Below are 22,784 nucleotides of genomic sequence, written 5' to 3'. Positions count from 1 at the left end.
CAGGAGCTGACTCTCTAGCTGGGGTGACCAGACACAGGCTCAGGAACTAATAGTGGCCCAATTCCTGGTCTCTCAGTGCAGCCCCGGGAGTGGAGATGGAGGGCAGTATGGAGGCCCCTTCCCCCTGCCTCCCTGTCTTACCCCCATCTCTGTGTCCCAGCCCCCTTCTGCCCTTTCTCCAGCCCCCTTCTGCCTGTTCTAATCTTGTCTGCATGTTTTTGTGACTAATACTTTGACCCTTCCCTTTTCCACCCAGATCTCCACTTCCTAGCCTCGGGTGGGGTGGAGGGAAGAAGAAATAAACAATAATGACGAACCCTCCCCTCAAAACAAGACTCAAAAGCTTCAAAGTGCCCGCTTCCACAAAGACGCCCCCTTACCTCTGTCCTTGAACCTAGTCCCCCCAGCACAAGATTTGATGGCTCCCAGGAGGGGGCCCCTTCGGCCCCTCCCCTCTCACTGTGAGGCTCCAGCCCAGCATGAGGGGGACTCGAGGGGCCTGTGAGGGACGTTCCCCTTGGCCCCATTCTGCCCATGTCCCTTAGGTGTTCCTAACACCCACTCTGCGGCCCTGCAACAGTGGAACCCTGGCGACCAGTCACTGGAAGATGGCTGGTGGCATGTGGGTATGGACTGATGTGGGGAGGACATCACGGGCTGCGATTAGAAGGCCCCAGTCTCCAGACTTGGCCCAAAAAGGGGGTGCTGAGGCATGTTTGGAGTGTGGGATTGGGGTGAGCTGTGGCCTGCAGAAGCACAGTGTCGGGCTCACCGCGAGTCAGCTTCCTGATCACCGCTGCAGGAGCCTGACCGTCCTAATCCACAGCCTCCAGAGAGCGGGGGCTTATGGTCCCCTGGCCTCGGCTCTTCCCCACAACCTGGCTGGGTGTGGGATGCTCCTACAGCTAGACTTTTCAGGGCTTAGGTGGACATTTGTCTGGGGAGCAGGGAATCAGGAGTTCCCTGTATTGTCACTGCCCCCCAAGGTCACTTCAGCCTTCTCCAGGCCACTACTGAGCCCCTTTCACCTCCTCAGAGCACCAGGTATGCCCCCATCCCTACCCATCTTGCTTTCTTACCTGACTTCTCAGCCCAGAGTCAAGGTAACATGAGGTTAGCCTGTCCCCCTCTGTTCCTTACTCTGGCCCCGATGACGGTGGTGGTGAATGAATCAGACAGACGGATGAATAGGCCAACGGCTGCCCTCTCCTTGGGGGACAAGGAAGTGACTTGGAGAGTAAAGAGACAGACTCAGCAAGGGGGCTAGGACCAGTTAGGGGGGTGCTGGTGGGAATCAGCCCTGAAGGGTGCTATGTGTCCCCCAGGAAGTTCCAAGTCTCCCCAGGAGTATCTGGGTTCCTGTTCCTCATGCCCTTGCTGTTGTCCACCTCCCTCCTGGCTAAGATTGAAAGGACTCCTCCACGCCCTGCAGGGAGAGCTGCAGGGGGGGGTCCAAGCCACCAGCACCCCAGGAGAATGGGTGTTCTCTGCCTTGTTTATGAAAGATGCTCTGAAGTCACATGGGGGTCCAGAGACCCCTTCAAGAGGAGAGAATCGAGGGCGCCACTTGCATCCTGCCCTGCTGGGGCCCCTCCCGAAGCTCCCACTCCCGTCCAGAGCCACTTCTTGGTGCTGTTCACAGTGAGCACTTCGAGTGCGCTTCAGGCCTCTGCCTGCCGCGCTGGGCCTTAGCCCACCCTGAAACCATCAAATCTTGTGCTGCCTCCTTCCCCCACTTCCCCCCCACACCCCCACTGTTCCTCCTCTGAGACAAGCAGACATAAAAATGGGGGGGTCCCCCTCCCCTGCTGCCCCCCGGCCCCTCCCTTGCCCAGCCCGAGGCTCTTCCCAGGGGGTTGATGCCGGTTGTCTCCTTGTCTCTCCCCCTCCCTCCCTGGGCTGGGCAGGTGACCATCTCCGTGGACGGGATCCTGACCACCACAGGCTACACGCAGGAGGATTACACCATGCTGGGCTCTGACGACTTCTTCTACATTGGGGGCAGCCCCAACACGGCGGACCTGCCGGGCTCGCCCGTCAGCAACAACTTCATGGGCTGCCTCAAGGATGTGAGTAGGGCCAGGAGGGGGCCAGGGGTAGCCCGGGAACCCTGTCTGCAGTGTGATTCGGTCTGACCGGCCAGCTGCCTGGGGCCTCTGTTCCTTCTGGTCAGTGGTGGGAGATCTCTCTTCAAAACCTAAGGCCCATTGACTCCGGCTTCTCTCTTGCCTCCTTGAGCCCCAAAGGCCCCCGTCCTCTCGGAGGACCCTCGAGGCAGCTGTGTACAGAGGCAAGAGTGGTGGACGTGAACACTAAAGACCTGTGTTTAAGGCCCACTCACTAGCTCCATGACCTTGGCCAGGTCCCTTGACCTGTCTGACTCTTAGTTTCCTCGTCTGTAAAACGAGTGGTCAGTACCTACTTCTCAAGGCGGCTGTGAGGAGCAGATGAGAGCATAAATGTCAACCAAACGTCAGTGGCGATTGTCCTGCGGTTATTACGAACTGCAATTCAGTAGCCCCGAGGGCCGCCGTGCTTGTGCTGGGCAGGGAGACAGGGCAGAGAAATAAGTGGGGCAAGGGAGGTGCTGTTCACAGCCTCTGCTCGTGCAGTTCTAGAACAACGGTCTGGGGTGTGGAGTGGGGCCCCGGGGCTGGGTGGCAGGGGCCCATGCCACTGGGCAGGAGTGGCCAGGCCCTAAACTGCTTCCTCTTCTTCATCCCACCCCCACCCCTCGCTGCAGGTGGTGTATAAGAATAATGACTTCAAGCTGGAGCTGTCCCGCCTGGCAAAGGAAGGAGACCCCAAGATGAAGCTGCAGGGGGACCTGTCTTTCCGCTGTGAGGATGTGGCTGCCCTGGACCCTGTGACCTTCGAGAGCCCTGAGGCCTTTGTGGCGCTGCCCCACTGGAGCGCCAAGCGCACCGGCTCGATCTCGCTAGACTTCCGCACCACTGAGCCCAACGGGCTGCTGCTCTTCAGCCAGGGCCGGCGGGCCGGGGCTGGGGCCGGCAGCCACGGTGCTGCCCCGCGGGCTGACTACTTTGCCATGGAGCTGTTGGACGGCTACCTCTACCTTCTGCTGGACATGGGGTCTGGGGGCATCAAGCTGCGGGCGTCCAGCCGCAAGGTCAACGACGGCGAGTGGTGCCATGTGGACTTCCAGAGGGACGGGCGCAAAGGTCAGAGGCCTCTGGACCTTCCCCTTTCCCCTGCCCGCCCCTCTCCACCCACCCTGACGGTCTCTTTGGCTGTTCTCCTCCCGCCCTCCCCTGGCCCTCCCAGCCCCTCTGTTGTTCCTGTTGCGTGGTGCCTTGGTGGAAAGAATGGAGTCAGTCGGACCCGGGCACACACCTCATGCTCCCACTTCCTGCGTGTGTGACTCTAGGCCGTCCCTCAACCCCCTGCAGCCTCAGTTTCCTTCTTTATAAAAGGATCATTAAACTGGGGTGCTCAGGAGGGAAAATCAAGAGAACACCTGTAAAAGCGTTAGTGCAGTGTGTAACACAGTGGTTATCCCGTTCTCTCTCTCTCTGTCTTTTTAAAACATTTATTTATTTTTGGCCGCGTCGGGTCTTATTTGCTGTGTGCATGCTTCTCTCTAGTTGTGGCGTGTGGGCTCCAAGGTGCATGGGCTCTGTAGTTGTGGTACACGGGCTTAGTTGCCCTGTGGCGTGTGGGATCTTAGTTCTCTGAGCGGGGATCAAACTCGCGTCCCCTGCACTGGAAGGCAGATTCTTAACCACTGGACCACCAGGAAGTCCCTATCTTGTTCTCTTAAAAAAACTTCCCAACCTTGCCTCCCTTCTATCTAGATTCATTCAAACTTCTTTATTAACTCACTTGAATATTTAGCAAGCACCTACTGTGCGCCAGGCACTGTCCAGGGTGCTGGGATGCGGCAGTGCTGAGCTGGAGTCTTGGCTGTCCCGGAGCTCGTGTTCCAGTGGGGAGACACAGACAGTAAACACCACGCTCCGCGTGGTGAGGTTCTTGCACAGTAAAGCAGCGAGGCGGAGGGCACTGGGGCCGGGCAGGTGCTGTTCTTGAATCGTCTGCTGCTTCTTGCCACCCCTCCTCCGCTCTTCTTTTTCAGTCTTCCTTTCCCATCCTCTTTCTGTTTTCTGCCTATTTCTCTTTACTCTTCTCCATCTTGCTGGACATAAGAGAAAGAATTGATATAAATGAGAACTGACACATTATCCAATTTAAGCTCTTATCAACGTCAGCTAAATTTTCATGCTCCCCCAGCTGTCGCTGCACGGGGCTTCATGTCTGGGTGGAGTGAGCGTCCCCGCACACACAGGGAGGAAGGGGCTGCCATGGCTCCCGGAGGTGTTGGCCTCTCGTGGGCTTGCTTGTTTCTTCCTCTCCTTTCCTCAGGGAAATGAGGCTTCCCCAGGCTTTGCGGTAAATGGCTTCGTCCCCTTGTTTTGTGTCATGATGGTACCAGGGAGTCTTCACAGAGAACCTGTTGCCTCCCAGCGTTTCCACACAGGGGATCTGTAACTCTCTAGGTTGGAAATCTGCTCAGGTCTTGCATAGAACCCCAGGGCCTTCCGCTCTTCTCTGTCTTCAGGAAGTGGTCTCCTTAGCCTCGCTCGATCTCCAGAGCCCACACACCAGCCCTGGCTAGTCCTTGGGTCACTTTGACCAGCTCTTTTTTTTTTTTTTTAGCAGTACGCGGGCCTCTCACTGCTGTGGCCTCTCCCGTTGCGGAGTGCAGGCTCCGGACGCGCAGGCTCAGTGACCATGGCTCACGGGCCCAGCCGCTTTGCGGCATGTGGGATCCTCCCGGACCGGGGCACGAACCCGCGTCCCCTGCGTCGGCAGGCGGACTCTCAACCACTGTGCCGCCAGGGAAGCCCCGACCATTTCTGATGGCCCACATTTGTTCGTGTACACCAGCACAGACTTGGGACAGTCACTCCCACAAAGCTCTCTTTGACCTTCCCCATGTTTCTAAATTTTATTGTGGTAATTTATACATAACATAAAATTTACCATTTTAATCATGTTTAAGTGCACAGTTCAGTGGCATTAAGGGCATTTACATTGTTGTGTAACTATCCCCACCCTCCATCTCCAGAATGTTTTCATCTTCCCAAACTGAAATTCTGTCCACATAAATACTAACTCCCCGTCCCCCAGCCCGTTTACCACCATCCCACTTTCTGTCTATGAATTGCCTACTCTAGGGACCTCCTATACGTGGAATCACACAATATTTGTCCTTTTGTGTGTGGCTTATGTCACTTAGCATAACGTCCCCAGGGTTCATCCACGTTGTAGCATGTGATGGCATTTCCTTCCTGTTTCACAGCTGAATAACGTTCCGTTATATGGATAGACCACCTTTTGTTTATCTACCCATCTGTCGTGGGACACTTGGTTTGTTCCCTTCCCATGTTTTAGAGTCACCTTGAAAGAAGACCTATATTCACTTTACTTTCCTTTTGCTGACTCTCCATTGTACACCCTTTCCCCACCATAGCCTTCCACCCCCTTCCTTCTTTCATATTCTGTTCGTCTGTGGAGAGTCCAGTTGGGTGGTGTCCATGTCCAGGAGGCCCCACAGGGGGTGGGTGGAAGCACCTGGGGAACCTGCTACAAATAGAAGTGTGGGTGATTGGGGGCCACGTTTGGGGGGCCGGGAGGAGCAGTGGGGATCGGACACCTTGTCGGGGAGGACAAGCCAGGGACCATGGTGTTAAAATGGGGCCCAGGGGAAGGGCCTCTCTGGTGCAGGGAAGGGTTTGCACAGAGGAGCACATGCTCCAGGTGCGGAGCCAAGTGTGCAGAGGAGGCCCTGGTCCTGCTCCTGCCGCTCCACGCTTGGTGCCCATGCTGTCTCTTACCACTCCCCACCCCCGATCTCTGCCCGATCAGGCCTAGCGTGGATCAAACCATCCTTACCTCTCTCTATTAGCCCCTCTGAGATAGGCAGACTTTTTATTTTTATCTTTTAAAGAATTCTTCCAAACTTGAGAAAGGAGAGCGGGAGGAGAATGTATGGAATAAAAATTACGAACGGAATAAGGCTTCTAACGTATAGGTTTTGGTTTCTTGAGATCTCAGGAAAGGCTTTGAAGCTCGCACCTGATCCCAAATCCTTTTTCTAAGATAACCAGCCGCTCCATCCAAAGAACTCTTACAACACAGAAGCTCCATGCTTGGTTTCCCTTTCCTGGCTGCCGTCCTGTCTCACAGGCTCCAGGAGCTGATCAGCCTGACTATCTCTCCAGGTCGGGGGGTGGGAGATGCAGGTTCTGGGGTCCTGCCATGTGGGTGGTACTTTGGCTCTGGTCCTTACTCGCTGCGGCACTTTGGGCAGCTTCCCCAGTCTCTCTAAGCCGCATCTGCCATTTCAAAGTGGGATCGTAAAGGACCAATTTCATAGGGTTACCGTGAGACTTAAGAGATATGATATACATGATGGGCTAAGTGCCTGGAAATATAGTCATTAAAGCTCAATAAATGTTAGTGGGGGAAACCCTTTGGATTCAAGCCTTTCAGCTTCCTTGGGGGTCTCTGCCTCTGACTCCTGGTCTAAGGGGCTGGCTGGGGGAAGGACATGTGAAGGATCCAGCCCTTTGGGGGCGCGTCCACCTCCTGTACATCCTCTGAGGACTTGCTCTGGTGGGAAGGAGGAGTCCGGACAGAGGCCCACTGCACACTGCAGCTGGGCTGGGGCTGGTTCACACTGGTTCCTGAACTTGGCACCTTTGTCAAGCAGTGTCTGCAGCCCAGGGCTGCCTGCGGTGTGAGGGCAGGACATCCTTTTCTGGCCTGTGGGGTCTCTCTGTCCTGCCCTCCCCACTGAAGCCCACTCTTTCTCCATCTGCAGGCTCCATCTCGGTGAACAGCCGCAGCACGCCATTCTTGGCCACCGGGGAGAGCGAGATTCTGGACCTGGAGAGCGAGCTGTACCTGGGCGGCCTACCTGAAGGCGGGCGGGTGGACCTGCCCCTGCCCCCAGAGGTGTGGACGGCGGCGCTCCGGGCTGGCTACGTGGGTTGCGTGCGGGACCTCTTCATAGACGGGCGTAGCCGAGACCTCCGGGGCCTGGCTGAGGCGCAGGCGGCTGTGGGCGTCGCCCCCTTCTGCTCCCGGGAGACGCTGAAGCAGTGTAACTCCGCCCCCTGCCGCAATGGCGGCGTCTGTCGAGAGGGCTGGAACCGCTTCGTCTGTGACTGCGTCGGGACCGGCTTTCTGGGGCGGGTCTGTGAGAGAGGTGAGGCTGGCTGTCATCCCGGTGCCCCCTGCCCATCCCTGTGCCCCTCGTAGACCAGCCCTGGGCCTGCCATCCCTGCACTGATTCTCTGGGTCTTCTCTCTCCCTCCACTGACCTCTGCCTGTTCCCCCCTTCTCCCTCCCCCCACTCCTGGGGCAGAGGCCACGGTCCTGAGCTACGATGGCTCCATGTACATGAAGATCATGCTGCCCAACGCCATGCACACGGAGGCGGAGGACGTGTCTCTGCGCTTCATGTCTCAGCGGGCCTACGGGCTCATGATGGCCACCACCTCCAGGGAGTCAGCTGACACCCTGCGCCTGGAGCTGGACGGGGGCCAGATGAAGCTCACCGTCAACCTCGGTAACCGCCCTGCCCGCGCCCCTGGCCCCTTCCCCGACCTTGCCTCTCACCCACACCCCCTCTGTCTGGAGAAGTTGGTGGTGGTGCCAGTGAGAGATTGGTGGTGGGGAGGCGCCAGCCCTGGTCAGAGCCCCTGAGAACTTCGTCCCAGAGAGGATGCACAGCGTAGGGCGATGCCTCGCGCTCGGCGGCACTGTGGGGAGGGGGACCCCGAATGTGTCTGGGCTGTGACAGCCACCCTCCCGGGGCGCTCCTGGGTCTCGGAGGCATCTGTTCTGCGCGTGCACACGTAAGGACGTAGCTTGTTCCTGGTTGTCGGCTCATCCACTTGCTCATACGTTGGTTCATTCATTCGTGAAGCATCGCAGACACCGACTGGTGCTCAGCCCAAGCTCAGTGCAGTGGCAGATCCGGAGACAGGAGGACCCAGCCCTCACACAGCCGCCCTCGTCTGCTCTGCGTTTAGAGAGCCGTGTGTGTGTGTGTGTGTGTGTGTGTGTGTGTGTGTGTGTGTGTGTGATGCACAAGGGGACATGTCATCTTCCCCTTGTCTGCTTTCACATGTGAGTCCCCATAGCTGCCCCTGTTTTATAGATTGTGAAATCCATCTACTGACCTGTCCAGCATCACAAAGCTATAGTGATGGTCAGGGAAGACCCCGGACTCAGACGCAGGCCATTTGCCCCGAGGTTTGGTGCTTTCCTCATTGCCTCTGACAGAGCTGGGGGGTGGAGGGGCATCAGGGGCCCTTGCCACCTGAAGGCTCGATGCCTCTGCCCCTGCCCAGAGGAGGCACAGCTCCACTTCACCTGGCAGTCCCTGGGGCATCCATGTGGTGGGACCGTGAGACCTGTTGGACTCTCCGTAGGCTTCAGCTCTTGTGGGCAGGGTCAGAAGGAAAACAGCAGGGCTACTCATTCAGCTGACATTTATGGGACACCTTCTTAGTGCCAGTGTGTTCTGAACCTGGGGCTACAGTAGTGACTAAGGTGAGGTCCCACCATCATGGAGCTTTCAGTCAGGGGAACCCTGGAAGCTAGAGGGCCTAAGCTGCCCAGGCTGGGGTCACATCTGTCCCTTTCAGGCTAGCCTTTGAGCGTATAGAAGTGTAGCACCCAAGGGCCTGTCATGTGGGAAGTTCAGGCCCCTGGGGTTGCTTCTTGTGTCCTGGGCCTGGAGGAGAACTTGGGCTCTTCTGAGCAGGTTAGAATGCTCAACTGGAGAGAACACGGAGCTTTGAGCTTTAAATATTTATCTGGAGTCTACCTTAACATTGGTCTCCAGGGCATTTGGGGGACAGACTGTGGCCTTTTGGGGACCCATTACCTCGCTAATAAATTTATACTGTGTCCTTTCCCCTTTTGGCCACCTGGCCTTTGTACTCCTAGGACAAAGATTTGCCGAGTGAGGCGGGGGCTGGAGGTGGGGAGGTGTGCAGGCGGCCAGGGCCCCGGAGGTGGGGGACTTTAGGGTTCCCTGAAGCTCAGCTTCTGACCGCAATCACAGCCTACAGAGTGGGTGGGGGGTGGGTGGCAGTGGGAAGCGGGATAGGAGACACCCTTTGGCCAGCGCTCCACGGGTCTGTACAGCGGCCTCTGGCACCCCTGAAACGGTCACAGGAGGAAGGCGCCAGCCCAGGACCCTGTGCATGGCCCTGCGGTTCTCAGACTGCCCAGGTTTGTGTACCCAGGGTGAGGTACCCCTTCACCCTGGCATGTGTTCTCGGTGTGGTAAGCACGTGGCTCTGTACTTGGTGGGAACACTGCAGGGGGAATCTGGGGCCTTCTATTTGCAGGGAAAGCAGATGCTTCTTCCTCATTTGGACTGTCTTAGTTTCCCTGTGAAGAAGCGTGGGTTCCTTCAGGTTCGACAGGAGGCAGCAGCCTTGGCCAGGACAGTGCCCTCTGGGGGACCCTCGGGACCTTTCACCCTCAGGATCTACCCTCTCCTTCCCATGGATATGCTTTTCTGTCTGTGCCACATAAGTATTTAGAAGTTAAGGAACAAGGTGGCCAGCAGGACAGTCCTCCCACATCTCTCGCTGCCTGCTGTGCCCGCCTCCATCCACAGAGATGCCATTTCTAACGGCTCATGACAAGCCGTGACCAAATGCTTGTTGCAGACACATCTGTCCACAGACACCAAGTGATGTGTGTACAGGGAGGCGTGTGACCTCTGTGTGAAGCACACAGGTGGTCCACACCCAGCCACCAGCCTCAGGCTATGATGGGAAGAGCACTGGGCCTGGGGCCAGAAGATCTGGGTTCTAGCCCTGGTCTCCTAGACTGCTGGGTAAGTCATTTCCCCTCTCTGAGCCTCTGTTTTTTTGTCTGTAAAGTGAGGATACGGATCCTCACTCTGCCTCCTTTCTGTGGTGGTTTTGAGGCTCAAATGGAATAGTGGAAGTGAAGACGTTATATAGATGCAAGCCACACACATAAAGACAGACCCAGCCGACTGGAAGGGAAATCGTACTGGGACACGGACCTAAGCTTAGAGCCAGGCCTGGGACTTGCTTCCACATTGCATGACCCAAGCTGGCCCCACCTCAGGAGCCCCATTCTGATCCCCATCCTGCTTGCTACCCAGGGCCTGCTCCACCGAGGCCCCGGTCCTGGTCTGGACTTGCTGCTGGAGGATGGAGAGGAGCCCGGCGGGCTTTGTCTTTGGCCTCGTGGTCCCATCCTGTAGTGAGGGAAGCCAGGCTCCCACAGGCAGCTGTGCAGCATGTCAGGGGCTCACTGGAATGACGCAGACTTCGTCCTGAAGACAGCGGAGCTGCCCCTGGCCATGTGGTGGGAGGAGGAGCTCAGTGCCAGCCTCAGGCGCCTGGGTGTTTGCTGGGCTGGAGAGGGCCGAGAAGGCCTGAGGCTGCTGCCTCCAACCAGGCAGAGGTGCCAGAGAAGCCGGTTGTGCCTCCTGCCCCGGCCCCGGCCTCCACCACGTACGCCAACGCTGAGCCAGTTCCCGGAGCTCTGCTGTCTACGGGCCCTGAGCAGGGTGATTGGTCTCTGTCCTTAGAGGACCGTAGAGTCCCTGGATTCTTCACCCTGTTCCAGTGTGACCTGGGTTCCTGGGTTCCTTCTACCTTGGGCGTGGCCTCTGGGGCCAGTGCCCAGCCTGGCCTGTCCCTCATCACCCCCCTGGAGTTGCCTTTCTCTAGGTGTGCCCGTTGGCAATCCCAGTTCCTAGTGAGGATGACATGAACGGCGCATTGTAACTGAAGAATCTCCAAGCTGGAGGGGCCCTCAGAAGGCACCTCGTTCAGCCCGCCCCCGTGGGTGCATCCTCTGTGCCTTCCCCCACCAATGGGAGGCTCTCCACCTCTGTTCAGATGCCTCCCGTGTCAGGAGCATCCCATCTCTGAGATGGCCACCTCAGTGATTCTAATCTCTGGGTGGTTCTTCCCTGGTGGAAGCTTCCCTTTCTGAAATTCCTACTTGTGGACCTAGTTCTGCCCTCTCAAGCTGTACAGAGCAAGCCTGACTCTCATTTGTGTTGTAAGCCAGGCTAAATGCACATTACGTTCCAAAGCCCTTTAATCTCTGGGACCGTGAGACGGTGCCTTGTTCCCATGGGGGCGCTGTTCAGTAGGTCTTGAGCTCCTTCTGAGGCTGGGCTGCTGGGGAGATGGCTGTGAAGGAGGGCTGCGCCGGAGTGCATGCTGCCACTCTGCGGTATCACCTCCAAGACTCCAGCCAGCGGGCTCCGGAGGCTCCTTGCATTGGAGCCTCTGTTCTCTCTCCCCCACCTCCAGTCCTTGGGGCCTGGGTGGGGGGCAGGTGGGTCACAGAAAGAGAAGCCTGGCTTCTTTTCCTGAGCTCCTTTCCATGCAGATGACTTTTTCCCACCAGTCTTATCACACATTCATACCATCACCCTGGTCTCCATGTCCTGCCAGGACCTTGGTGGGTCTCTGCAAACCAATCGCTTCTGTCCGTTTGCCGAACGTGAGGCGTAGGTTTCTAGTCAACAGATCAGCAGTTAAAGCTCCCTGAGCTGCACTCTGCGTGGGTGTGGGCACCAGAGGGCAGTTTCTCCCACTTACTCACAGTTCCTGGCTTTCCCCTGGGATGGTGCTGCCTGCTTCCTGGGGGCCCATCTTCAAGGGGAGTTTGCTCCTCTCAAGCCCCACTGGAGTAGTGGCTCCTGCGGGTGGGGTCACTGCAAGGGGGTGGGCCTGGAACTGACACCTCTTCTCTGGACAGATGGACCCCCCCCCCTCTTCCTGGTGCTCCCCTGCTGGGGAGGGGAAGAACTGTGCTCCTCTCTAGACCTCTTCTCCAACAGGGGATCGGCCTGCCTTTCCAGCCCCCTTTTTTCTTTTTTGGACCCTTCATTGGTGAAGACTCTGCTGGCCCTGAGAGAGCCCCCGTGACCTGACTCCAGGCCTGGCACCCCTGCCCTCACCCCGACATCCTCCCCTTCCCACTCTGTCCAGCTCCTCCTTCCCTCTGCTCGCCCTTTCTTCCTCTTTTCTCTCCGCATCCTCTCCACTTCCTTCCTCTCCCTATGACTTCCGACTTGCCCCTGTATCTGCCCCTTGACCTCCCTCTGCCTCTCCCTTGGTGCCAGCCTGTGGCTCAAGGTCCCGGCTGCTCCCCCCACTCTTCTGCTGTGGTTGACAACGCGTGTGGGGCTCAGCTGTACTGCCCGAGGGGCCCATGCCCCCAGAGCCACAGGGGAGTCTTTCACCTCCGCTGCAGGAACCTTCAGGGCCCAGGGGATGCCAGGTTCCCCCACCCCTCTTTGCCTCCTGGGCCTTGTGGGCAGAGCCTGTTCCGGGAGGAGCCACGGGATGGCAGGATATTGCTGTTAACAGAGGCCTGGAACTTGCCCCTGTCTGAGAGGCAAGGGCCAGCCCAGTGGACACCTTTTCTTTCTCCCAGCTTAGGATCCTCTTGTTCAAGCCCCTCAGCTCACAGGGAGAGAAGAGATTTGCCCGCAGTCACATGATGAGATTTGGACCCAGCGTTTCTGCCTCTTCCTGCAGGACCTTCTGCAGCCCCAAGCTATCTGGGTCTGATGGAGCAGGACAGGCGTCCAAAGGGCCCTAAGCCCCAGTTTCACAGGACGCTAGTGCTCTATTTCCTCGGCAAGGCTGGCTGACTCACATGGGGTGGGTAATGTATCCCACCAGGGGTGTGGCCAGAGGCCCTGGGGCTCCGGGCTGCAGCTCTGTGTAGACAGTGTGCTTTCGGAGCCCATGGGGCCCTCCGAGCCTGGAGTTGCCGGATAGGAATGCTGGGGCTGGGGAAGGGGCAGGAGACTTTGCCTATGGTAACTTCTTGTCCCCGAAGTCCTCAGGAGTAATACACTGGGGGCCTCGGTGTCTTCATCTGTGAGCCCCTGGCCCTCCCCTAGGAAAACGGATTAATACTAGTTCCTCTTCAGGGTGAAGGACCACCCTGGTCCCCAAGGACAGCCTGGCATCCTCCAGGTTAGGAAGGGTAGCAAGAAGGTTCCTGTAGGGGTGGTGCTAGCCCCCTGGGACTTTGGGAGGTGTGTGGCCACGGGAAGGGGGCCCTGGGGCAGACTCCTCCGTTTAGCTCAGAGCCCAGAGGGCACGGGGTGATGTGTCACAGCCTGGGCTCTGAGCAGGGAGTTGTCCCAGAGCAGGGGGTGCAGGGGCTCTGGCCCTCCCCGCCCATCTCCCTCTCAGAGGTGGGGAGATGTCGGGTTGGTCAAACCCTCAGTCCCCCTCACTGATCCCCTGTACGACTGGGATTCCCAAGGTGCCCATCTCCCTCAGACATGAGAGGCCTGGGCCCCTCTAAGAAGGGAGATGTAAACCTTCTTCCCATCACCTGGCTGCCCCGCCTCCCAGCTCTGGGGAGGGTTGGAGCCCTCTTGGGGGAAGGAGGGAGAGGGGTCCAACTGAGGAAGGGGAGAAGGCACCTGAGCACGCGTGGTCCCCAGAAAGTGGCCCTGGGGGGAACCCCCGCCCGCAGATACCCCTCCCTGTGAAGGATGTAAAAAAAAAAAAACAAACAAAAAAAACTTGTTCTGCCTTTTTGTCTCCCCTCCCCCTCTGCCCGCCCCATGGCCCCCCCAGACTGCCTGCGCGTCGGCTGCGCACCCAGTAAGTGGCTTCCCTCTTCTTCTGCAGAGCCCCAGGGGGCCTGGGATTCTGGACTCTGGGATTTGGGGAGGGATGGTGGGGGAGGAGAAGGTTTCATGGATAGCTTGTGTGGGGCTTGGGCAGTGGGTGTGGAGAGGGGAGCTGGAGTGGTGGGGGTGAGGGTGGTACGGTCGTGGAGGGCAGAATGAGCCCAAGGAAGCTGACCCAGGGGCAGCTGGTGGAGGGTCCGGGTCAGCATGTTCACCGGGACCGGGAGAAGGAAGGCCCAGAAACTTCAAGTCACCTCACATCCTCTGGGGGGTGGGGCAAAGGCCTGGTGGCACCTACAGCAGGATGGCTGGAGGGAGCCGGAGAGGGGCTGGGACATCCTGCTGCACCTCCAGAGGTGGCCACAAGGGGGAGGGCGGGGCACACAGGAAAGAAGATGAGGGCGGAGGCGAGCAGGAGGTGAGCTTGGCCAGGGCTTCAAAGCTCAACCCCCACAGCCCCTGTTTGGGGTGGGGGGCGAGATTCTGCCAAAGGGGGGCTCTCTCAGAGGTGACAGTGAGGCTCGCAGCAGGGGTGAGATGGAGAGCGGGTGTGGACAATTCTGAGCACCCCAGTGTGCCTGGATTCAATGCTCTGTCTCTGAGAGTGTCTGCATGGTGTGCCCTGAGGTCACGTAAGAGCACAGGGACGTGGCAGCCACAGGCAGAGAGGGTGTGTACGTACCGTGGCTCTGGTGTGTGTTTGGCACGTGTGTGCGCATGCATGGTGAACCCTGTCCCTGCTGGCAATAGCACTGGGGGGCCCAGGTGTAACCTGGGGGTGCTGCAAATGGACTGCAGCACCATTCTAAAGCTACACGTTTTTAGTCTTGGGAGTGGTTAATCCAGGTCCTGAATAAATGACCCTAATTCCTAAGAAACATTCTGCTCTCTGGCCAGGCTGGATGTGCTGTGTATATGATTGCGTGTCTGGGTGTGTGGAATTAACCAGGCATGTGCAGAAAGGTCACGTTGGGTTCCTCTGGATGGGGGAGCTGTGTGTCTGTGTGTTTTCACTGCCAGCAGTGAGTCTGTGGGTGCACATTCACATTTGGGTGCGTGGTAAGGCTCAGTAGTTTTGGAAGTTTTAGGCCTATGTACATATGCTGGGACTTTAGCTGCTGGCTACACACACTGACGACTGAAGGTCCTTAGGAGATGTGGGGAGGAGTATGTTGGTGCAGGTGTGAGTCTCTGCGTGCAGAGTCTCAGGGCACAGCTCCAGAGGCACCGCGCCATTCACGCCGTATTCTTTTCGAACAGCACCCTTGGATGTTGCGCGAAGTGTGGCAAGACTGAGCATGTCTGTGTTTATGACTGGGTGTGTAAAGCTCTGTGTGTGTGGGTGTGTGTACCTGTGTGCATAGGTGCGTGCAGCGGTGAGGCTCTGTGTGCCCAGGGTGGTACATGAAGCCAAATGCGAGCGGGTGGAGGTACCATGCTCACTCCCCCCTTGGTGCCGCAGGTAAAGGCCCCGAGACGCTCTTTGCGGGGCACAAGCTCAATGACAATGAGTGGCACACGGTGAGGGTGGTGCGGCGTGGCAAGAGCCTGCAGCTGTCAGTGGACAACGTGACCGTGGAGGGTAGGTGGTCTGCGGCCCCATTCTTGGTGACCACTACCTGGGGCAGCATTCTGGCAAGCTGTCAGTGCCGTTGGTATATCATGGGCTCCTGGACCCCAGGGACCATTTCAACTCCCCGCAGGCAGCTTTGCCCCGCAAGCCTGTCGGCCCTGGCCTAAAGAGTCCCGCAACTCCCCCAGACCCAGGAGCCGTGCTTGCTGCCAGCACCCACCTGCGAGGGTTTGCCAGTGTCTCTCCCATGTGGCCCTTGAGTGGAGGGGAGGCTCCTGGGGACCCAATGATCCTACGATCTGGGCTCCAAAACCACGTCCCCATCTCTGTCTCCTGTCCCGAGCAGGACAGATGGCAGGAGCTCACACGCGGCTGGAGTTCCACAACATTGAGACAGGCATCATGACGGAGCGGCGTTTCATCTCTGTGGTGCCCTCCAACTTCATCGGGCACCTGAGCGGGCTGGTGTTCAATGGCCAGCCCTACATGGACCAGTGCAAGGACGGCGACATCACCTACTGCGAGCTCAATGCTCGCTTTGGCCTGCGTGCCATCGTGGCTGACCCCGTCACCTTCAAGAGTCGCAGCAGTTACCTGGCACTCGCCACGCTCCAAGCCTACGCCTCCATGCACCTCTTCTTCCAGTTCAAGACTACAGCCCCCGACGGGCTCCTCCTGTTCAACTCGGGCAATGGCAACGACTTCATTGTCATCGAGCTGGTCAAGGGGTGAGGTGCTGGGCACTACACCGCTGTCAAGGACGTGGTTCCCCCCCACCCGCCATGACCAAGATGCAGCTCCCCCAGCCACTGGCTGAGATGTCCAATCCCCCAGACCACAGGTCAAGGTTCAGGTCCGCCCCCCACCAGCCAAGATGGAGAAGCAGCACCCTGTCCTCCACCCTGGTGACACCCCCGCCCCCATTACTTCCTTGCCAGGGATTTCCCAGTCATATCTGTCCTCTATTCGCTGTCCTGGCTCAGGCAGAAGACAGGGCTGTGTCCCTCTGGCCTCTCTTGCCTGAGAGGTCCCCGCCCTAGAGCAGCTCTGTCCCTGCCCGCAGAGGACCCTGCTGCCCTCACAGATATCTCCCCCCACCAGCTTCTCTTCTGAGCCTGCCCCTGGAGCCAGGTCCTCTGTGGCCTTCCCTGCCCGCATCCACCCATGACGGGACCTCACACCAGAGTCCTCGTGTTGTTGGCTTGGGTCCCTCCACTATGAGGTCTCCCTCTCCACCCCTTCTGCTTACAGCTCCCAGCCCCACCGCAGCTATAGCTCCTCCTTTCCCCGCCTTCCCAGCATCGGCCCCCACCTTGACCCAGTGTCTCCTCCCTACTGTGGGGCAGGTACATCCACTACGTGTTTGACCTGGGGAATGGCCCGTCCTTGATGAAGGGGAACTCTGACAAACCAGTCAATGACAACCAGTGGCACAACGTGGTGGTGTCCAGGGACCCCGGCAACGTGCACACGCTCCAGATCGACTCCCGCACTGTCACTCAGCACTCCAATGGCGCCCGAAACCTCGATCTCAAAGGTGGGGCCTGGGGCCTCTGCAGAAGGCCTGGCCCTACCCCAGATGCCCCCTCGGCCCCAGCAAGATCACCCCTGACCTGGGATGCTCTTTCACGCGCGTGATTCTCCCCCTGCCCCCACCCATGGTTTCCCTCCCTCTTTCCTGTTCTCCACTGTGTCCAGCCTGACATCTTCCCGTCAAAGTTCTGCTCAGCTCCCCTGCGAGGCTGCCCTCCCAACACTGAAAGCCTGGTTGCAGGTTGTGTCTGTCTCACGGGGAGCCTGGTGGCCTCACTCTAGAGCTAGGAGTAGGCAGCTGCACCTTCTGAAGACCTCTTGGCCCTCCAGGGTTGAGAAGTCTGCCTTGGTTGGGGGCTGGAGAGAGAATAGTGTCCTGGCAGATGCCTCCCTGCTGGGGCAGGAGGGGGCAGTGATGTGGGGAGGAAGGAGGGGCAATAACTGGGTCCCCACATGCTGCCCTGGTCATAGCCCTTGGGCATTGGCTGGACTAGGTCTGGGAACTTTTTTGGACTCAGAGCCTCCCTGGTGGGCTCAGCGTCATACCAGGGACTTACATTCCCCAGGGTGTCTTCAGTAGCTAATGAAAGTCATTGCCTGCCCCCAGAATGAGTGGGTGAGAGAGGAGTGAAGAGGATGAGCTTAGAGACCGGGGTTTTGGCACAGGAGTGAGGACAAGGCCTGCGGCTTTTCCAGAGCCCACCGGGGTAACGTGAGCGACCCTTACATGCCCAAAGCAGCCCTCAGTCCCTTAGGGACCCCTGGTGTCAGTGCGACTGGGACTGTCCGAGCTGGGGGAGGGCCCTTAGAGACTATTCATCCCCCTCTTGGAGAGACAGAAATGGAAGCTTCAAGAGGCTACATGGTTTGCCCAAGGTCACAAAGTGAGCCGGCCGCAGAGTTGGAACCAGAAGCTTGGTCAGATCCAGGGCCCGACGAATGGCACAGTGCTGTCAATTCTCCCTGATGCCAGAAGGGGGCGATGTGTCTTGGATAATCCTCAGTGGCAGCAAACCCGGGGTGGTCTGGGCTGGTCTTGCATTGCACTGAGTGCAGGGCAAGGGCAGCAGGGTTGACTCATGTCTTGTTGGAGCTCTGCTTGGGGCCAGCTATGATTTCCAGGGAGTTAGGGTCTATGTGGCCAGGCAGTGATGTGTCCCTGAGGAGAACTTCCCCGTGTCACCCAGAGTCCCCAGGCCAAGCCCTAGTTGTTGTTGGAAGGTGCTGGGCTTAGAACCCCCAGGAGACAACTCAGAGCCGGGAGAGGCTGGCAGAGGCCTGAAGGAGTTCTGGGGATGGGAGACTTCGGAAGGGAGGGAGTGGGGGTGGAGGGGATCGGGCTGCACATCTATGAAAGGCCCTGATTACAGGCCGGAACTGGAATCAGATGTGTGGGAGAGAGCACGGAGCAGGTTCCTCCAGCTGCCCCCCTTTCCCGGGCATCTGGGCTTCTCTGGGAGGGGAGCAGACAGATGGCAAAGTGGAGAAGGAAGAAAGAAGAGTGGAGGGTGGGCATCTGCGGGCTGCTGCATCTCTGAGAGGAAACTGGAGTCCGGGATGGGACACTGTGGGGCTGCATGACCTGACAGCTGGGTGCCGATGTCCTGGGAGGGCAACGGGGACCTGGGGAGCGGGATGCCGAGGTTTTGATCCCACTCCCTTTGCAGGGGAGTTGTACATTGGCGGTCTCAGCAAGAATATGTTCCACAACCTGCCCAAACTGGTGGCCTCCCGGGATGGCTTTCAGGGCTGCCTGGCCTCGGTGGACCTCAACGGGCGCCTCCCCGACCTCATCGCTGACGCCCTGCACCGCATCGGGCAGGTGGAGAGGGGCTGTGACGGTGAGTGTGGGGCACGGAAGTCGGGTGTGACTCTGCACGCTGCAGGGGGGCCAGCGGTAGAGGCAGACCAGGGCCGCTGGGTGGCCTTCTTCTCAGGCCTCACAGGAGCTGCCACTCTGGGGCAGAGTATGGGGGAGTCAGGGGGGTCACTTGCCCTCCCTGTTGCCTCCCACCCCGGCCACTTATCACAGTTCCAGGCCAAGACTAGAAGTCCTTGAGCTCCCCTCCATCCCCCTCCCACTCCCATCAGTTCTTGGCCCTTTCTGCCCAGCAGAACGGAGGGCAAGATCTCTCGGCCTGGCCCCGAAGCTTCCATACCTCCTGAGGCTAGAGGGGGCTTGGCTGAGCTGGGGGTGTTCCTTCCTCCTGCTTCTTCCAGGCCCCAGCACCACCTGCACCGAAGAGTCTTGTGCCAACCAGGGCGTCTGCCTACAGCAGTGGGATGGCTTCACCTGCGACTGCACCATGACCTCCTACGGAGGCCCCGTCTGCAACGACCGTGAGTGCGGGACCGGGAGAGTTCGGGGTGCTGGGGGGAGATCCTGGCCCGTCCCCGGCCCCAGGGATGCTCCGGAGGAGGGAGGGTCTCTGAGAGCCGTGCTGCTTGCTTGCTTCTCATCCCTTCTCGTCACGAGAGACCAAGGGAGCTGCTGGCTGCCGTCCCCTCCCGGAGTCCCCTCTCGGGCCTGTGCAGGACTGCTGCTGCCTGCATGTCTGGGGCAAATCGTTGATAGACGGCCTCTCCTCTTCCTTTTGAGCTGGCGGGACACCGCTCCCTTCACCCCTCACCAAGGGCGTCAGCCTCTGTCGCTCTCCCCATGCGATCCTGGCGATGGTCTCACAAGTCGTAGCTCACACGTACACACTGTTGCACAGGGTGGGGGTGGGAATTGTCGACCTGCACCCCCTTTCCTCTGGTGCCCTCAGAAACGTGCAGTGGAAGCCTGGGATTTCCTGCCCAGGGTAGGCCTGCGCCCCAGAGGACGGGCTCAGGAGGGCAGGCCTCTGGAGCTGGCTTCCTTGGAAGCCGGCTGTGGTGCAGTTCCCTGGTTTTCCACCCAGCTGCAGGGTGTCCCTTGGAGCCACAAGAACACTCCCTAGTGTCCTCACCTGGCTCTTCTCCTCCCTGGCTGGGTATCTGCTGCCAGCCCGCATATTGTTTGAGGCCCCTTCCCAGAGAGGGCAGCTTCAGCAGCAGTTTCCAGTCCCTAGTGGTTGGTGGCCAGCAGCTGGTTGAGCTTGGCAGACGGAGGGCAGTGGGGCAAGAGCGGGGGAGAGCCAACCTCCTGCTTGCAGGGGGCGGGCTGGGGAGCACGCAGACTCTTCAGGTGTCATTTGAGTGGTCTTCCTTGGGGTAGCCCTGCTGAGACCAGGGACATGAAGGGTCAGCTGCCTGGGAAAAACACACAGACACACAGACACACACACAGACACACACACAGACACACAGAGGAGACTAGGGCTTCTTTTACAGACATGGACGCTGAGGGCTGGAGGGGTGGGTGGATTTCTGGAGGAGTGAACGGTAGATCTGGGCTGAGAACGGGGGTCAGGGCCTTTGCCTCTGTGCCACACTGCAGAGCCTTGGCCATCTGGGCAGAGTCCTGAGTTTCTTACGGGATAGATAACCTACTGGTTTCAGGGATTGGGCTCTTGCGTGGGTCTTGATTTTTTCTTCTACTTTGTGAGAATGCCCACCAATCTCCCTCAGTGCTTTCCTGGTGCTCTAAGGCAGACCTGTCCTTCGGTACCTCCACATCCCGTCCTGTCCCCCAGGATTTTTCTTGTCCGACCTGCCACTCTCTGTACCTTCCAGCCTCCAGACAATGGCCAGCTCAGGGGCGCTCCAGCCCTGGCTGCCGGGGAATAGAGACGGGGCTGGGCCTCGTCCTCTCCAGCTCACTCAGCTTTGCACGGGCGATCTGGGGATGGTGGTGACTTTGCTGTTTAACAGTAACATTCCCCACTGATTGTTTCGTGTTTTGCAGCTTGCAAAGCCCTTTTAATTTGTCCTCAGAGAAGGCAGTAGGATGGAGACCAACCATCCGATTTAGCTGCTGAGGACACTGAGGCCTCAGTAAGAGGCAGTTCCCTGCCCTAACTCACAGGTGCTAGAAGCTAGGCGTCCCTAAAGTTTGCTGCCCCTGTTGCTCATTTAGTCCCTGGGCTGGGGGCGGTGGCGGAGGTGGAGACGGTGCCGACGGTGGGCATGGCTGGCCCGGGCTGCAGGGCATCAGGGCTGAGAAGAGCTGCTGCCCGTCATCACTATTACACTCCCACATGATGGAGCCTTCTGGAAGGGAGCGTAGAGAGGGATGGTGGTTTAGGGAGTCAAGCCATCTTTCAGCAGGGGTGGGAAGGGAGCTTGGAGCAACTTCTCTGGGGGCAGGTGGGAGGCAGGGAGAGTTGGGGCTGGGCACGTCTTGGGAAGTGTCACTGTCTCCGAGCACTGGTCTGTGTGTCTGGTGGCAGAGCCTGAGCAAAGCCATGGAGGTAAGGACAAGGTGGGTGCAATCTGGGAGCCTCCAAACCCTGGCCCTGGGGTACCTCTGAGATCTCTGGCCCCAAAGGTCGAGGCAGGAATCTTGGGTCAAGCCACACCCCTTTTCTCTTGAAGCTGTGCCTCCTCCCGCTTCTCCAGGCTTGGCTGTTTCATGTTCGTGCTGTCTCTCTATGGCGGGTCTTCTTGAGGCTCCACTGATGCACAACGTCAAGCAGGAACTTGGCCCAGAGGCCTGTTTGCTTCACCCCCAAGTGTGAAGGCCCTGGAGGCACCACTGGGCACCAAGGGCCCCTGTGCCTGAAGAGAGGGAGGCGGGTGGGAATGGCCCAGGTGTCCTTAGAGGGTTGGGCCTGGGGTGTGGAGCTGTCTGGTGGTAAAGAGACTGGAATGAGGAGGAGTCCGACCTTCAGGACAGCCTTTCCCCTTGTGTGGCCTCAGTTTTTCCGTCTGGGATATGGGCATTACACCTGGGGCTGAAGGTACCTCTGTGGGCTCAGGAGTCTGCCCTGGGAAGGCAGGAGAGAGATCAGAGGGAGAGAAGTCATCTCCAGGATGGGAGAGAGAAGAGTGGAGAGAGAATGAAAAAGAGAATATGAACTCAGAGAGGAAGGAAGCTGGAAGGAGGCACGCTTCCTGGCAGGGCCTGAAGTCCCAGGGCTGAGGTCAGGACAGCTCGCCTTGGCAGCTCAGCCTCCCAGAGCCTGTCTCTGGCTCGCCCGGGCAGTCAGTTCTTCCCCATCTCTGCCCCTCTGTGTGTTTCTCGTCTCTCCACTTGCTCCACAGCCTCTATTGATCTCTTTGCACACCTCTGTCTCTCCCTTCTTTTTTACCCTCTGTCTCTCCCCCTCGATCCCCAGCGTCACCCCCTCCAGCTCTCCACTTCCCACTCACTGGTATTGATTGGCCTCTAGGCGGTTTCCCTTCCTCTCCTCTTGCCACTGGCTCCTCCCTCCCTCCCTCCCTCCCTCCGGGACCATACATTTTCTGCCTGCTCAGAGCTATGTCAGTCTCTACCTCAGCGCCAGGGCCAAGAGCGTGCACGGGATGAGAGGGCAGGAGGACAAGGCTTTGGGGGCCCCAGCCCTGCTCCTCAGCCTGCAATCTCTCCTCCCTCATGGGGCCACGCACCACCTGGAAACTTCCTCCCGGGTGCCTCTGAGGACCCCTTTCTTCCCTTCTGAAGGGCTGGGGGCCAAATGGGGCCCTGGCATCTAGCAGGGCTGGGGAGGTAGCAGCTGCGGCAGAGGAGCTGTCCTGGGTTCTGACTGCACCCAGGACCTGGGTGCAGAACTTGTGGGGCTCCTGGTAGCAGTTTTTGCTCCAAAACGGAATTCAGAATCAATAAGCAGGAGCCAGCCCCTCCCTCCCCTTTTGCACCTGCTTCCTTTTGCCCTTTCTTCACCACCTCTCCTTCTCACACTATGACACTCCTTCTTTGCCTCCTTCCAGGTCCCATCTCTACCTCCCTCCCTCTCTACCTTCAGCATCTCCCCCCCTCAGCCCCCCCCAGGCCCCATGCCGAGGTGGCATCCAGAGGAAGGGAAGAAAGCCCCCCTGCACTTATCTCTGGGCCTGTGACACGTGCTTCCCAGAGGTGTCCCAAAGTCTGGGAGGGGGCAGATCTCA

At 58.7% G+C, this 22,784-nt stretch overlaps 1 protein-coding gene across 1 annotated transcript in view; it reads left to right on the top strand.

The window, feature by feature from the left end:
* Window positions 1–22,784, top strand: part of NRXN2 (neurexin 2) — a 99,680-nt gene that overhangs the window by 37,833 nt on the left and 39,063 nt on the right. Inside the window, exons 6-15 of the mRNA XM_033860949.1 lie at window positions 1,908–2,069; window positions 2,744–3,182; window positions 6,848–7,234; window positions 7,394–7,597; window positions 13,653–13,679; window positions 15,171–15,290; window positions 15,628–16,009; window positions 16,628–16,818; window positions 18,482–18,655; window positions 19,035–19,154. Of these exons, the coding sequence (XP_033716840.1) occupies window positions 1,908–2,069; window positions 2,744–3,182; window positions 6,848–7,234; window positions 7,394–7,597; window positions 13,653–13,679; window positions 15,171–15,290; window positions 15,628–16,009; window positions 16,628–16,818; window positions 18,482–18,655; window positions 19,035–19,154 (2,206 nt within the window). The remainder of the gene's footprint in view (window positions 1–1,907; window positions 2,070–2,743; window positions 3,183–6,847; window positions 7,235–7,393; window positions 7,598–13,652; window positions 13,680–15,170; window positions 15,291–15,627; window positions 16,010–16,627; window positions 16,819–18,481; window positions 18,656–19,034; window positions 19,155–22,784) is intronic.

Source organism: Tursiops truncatus, chromosome 8, assembly GCF_011762595.2.
Source record: "Tursiops truncatus isolate mTurTru1 chromosome 8, mTurTru1.mat.Y, whole genome shotgun sequence".
Classification (NCBI taxonomy): Eukaryota; Metazoa; Chordata; class Mammalia; order Artiodactyla; family Delphinidae; genus Tursiops; species Tursiops truncatus.
This window is presented reverse-complemented; position numbering and strand designations above follow the sequence as displayed.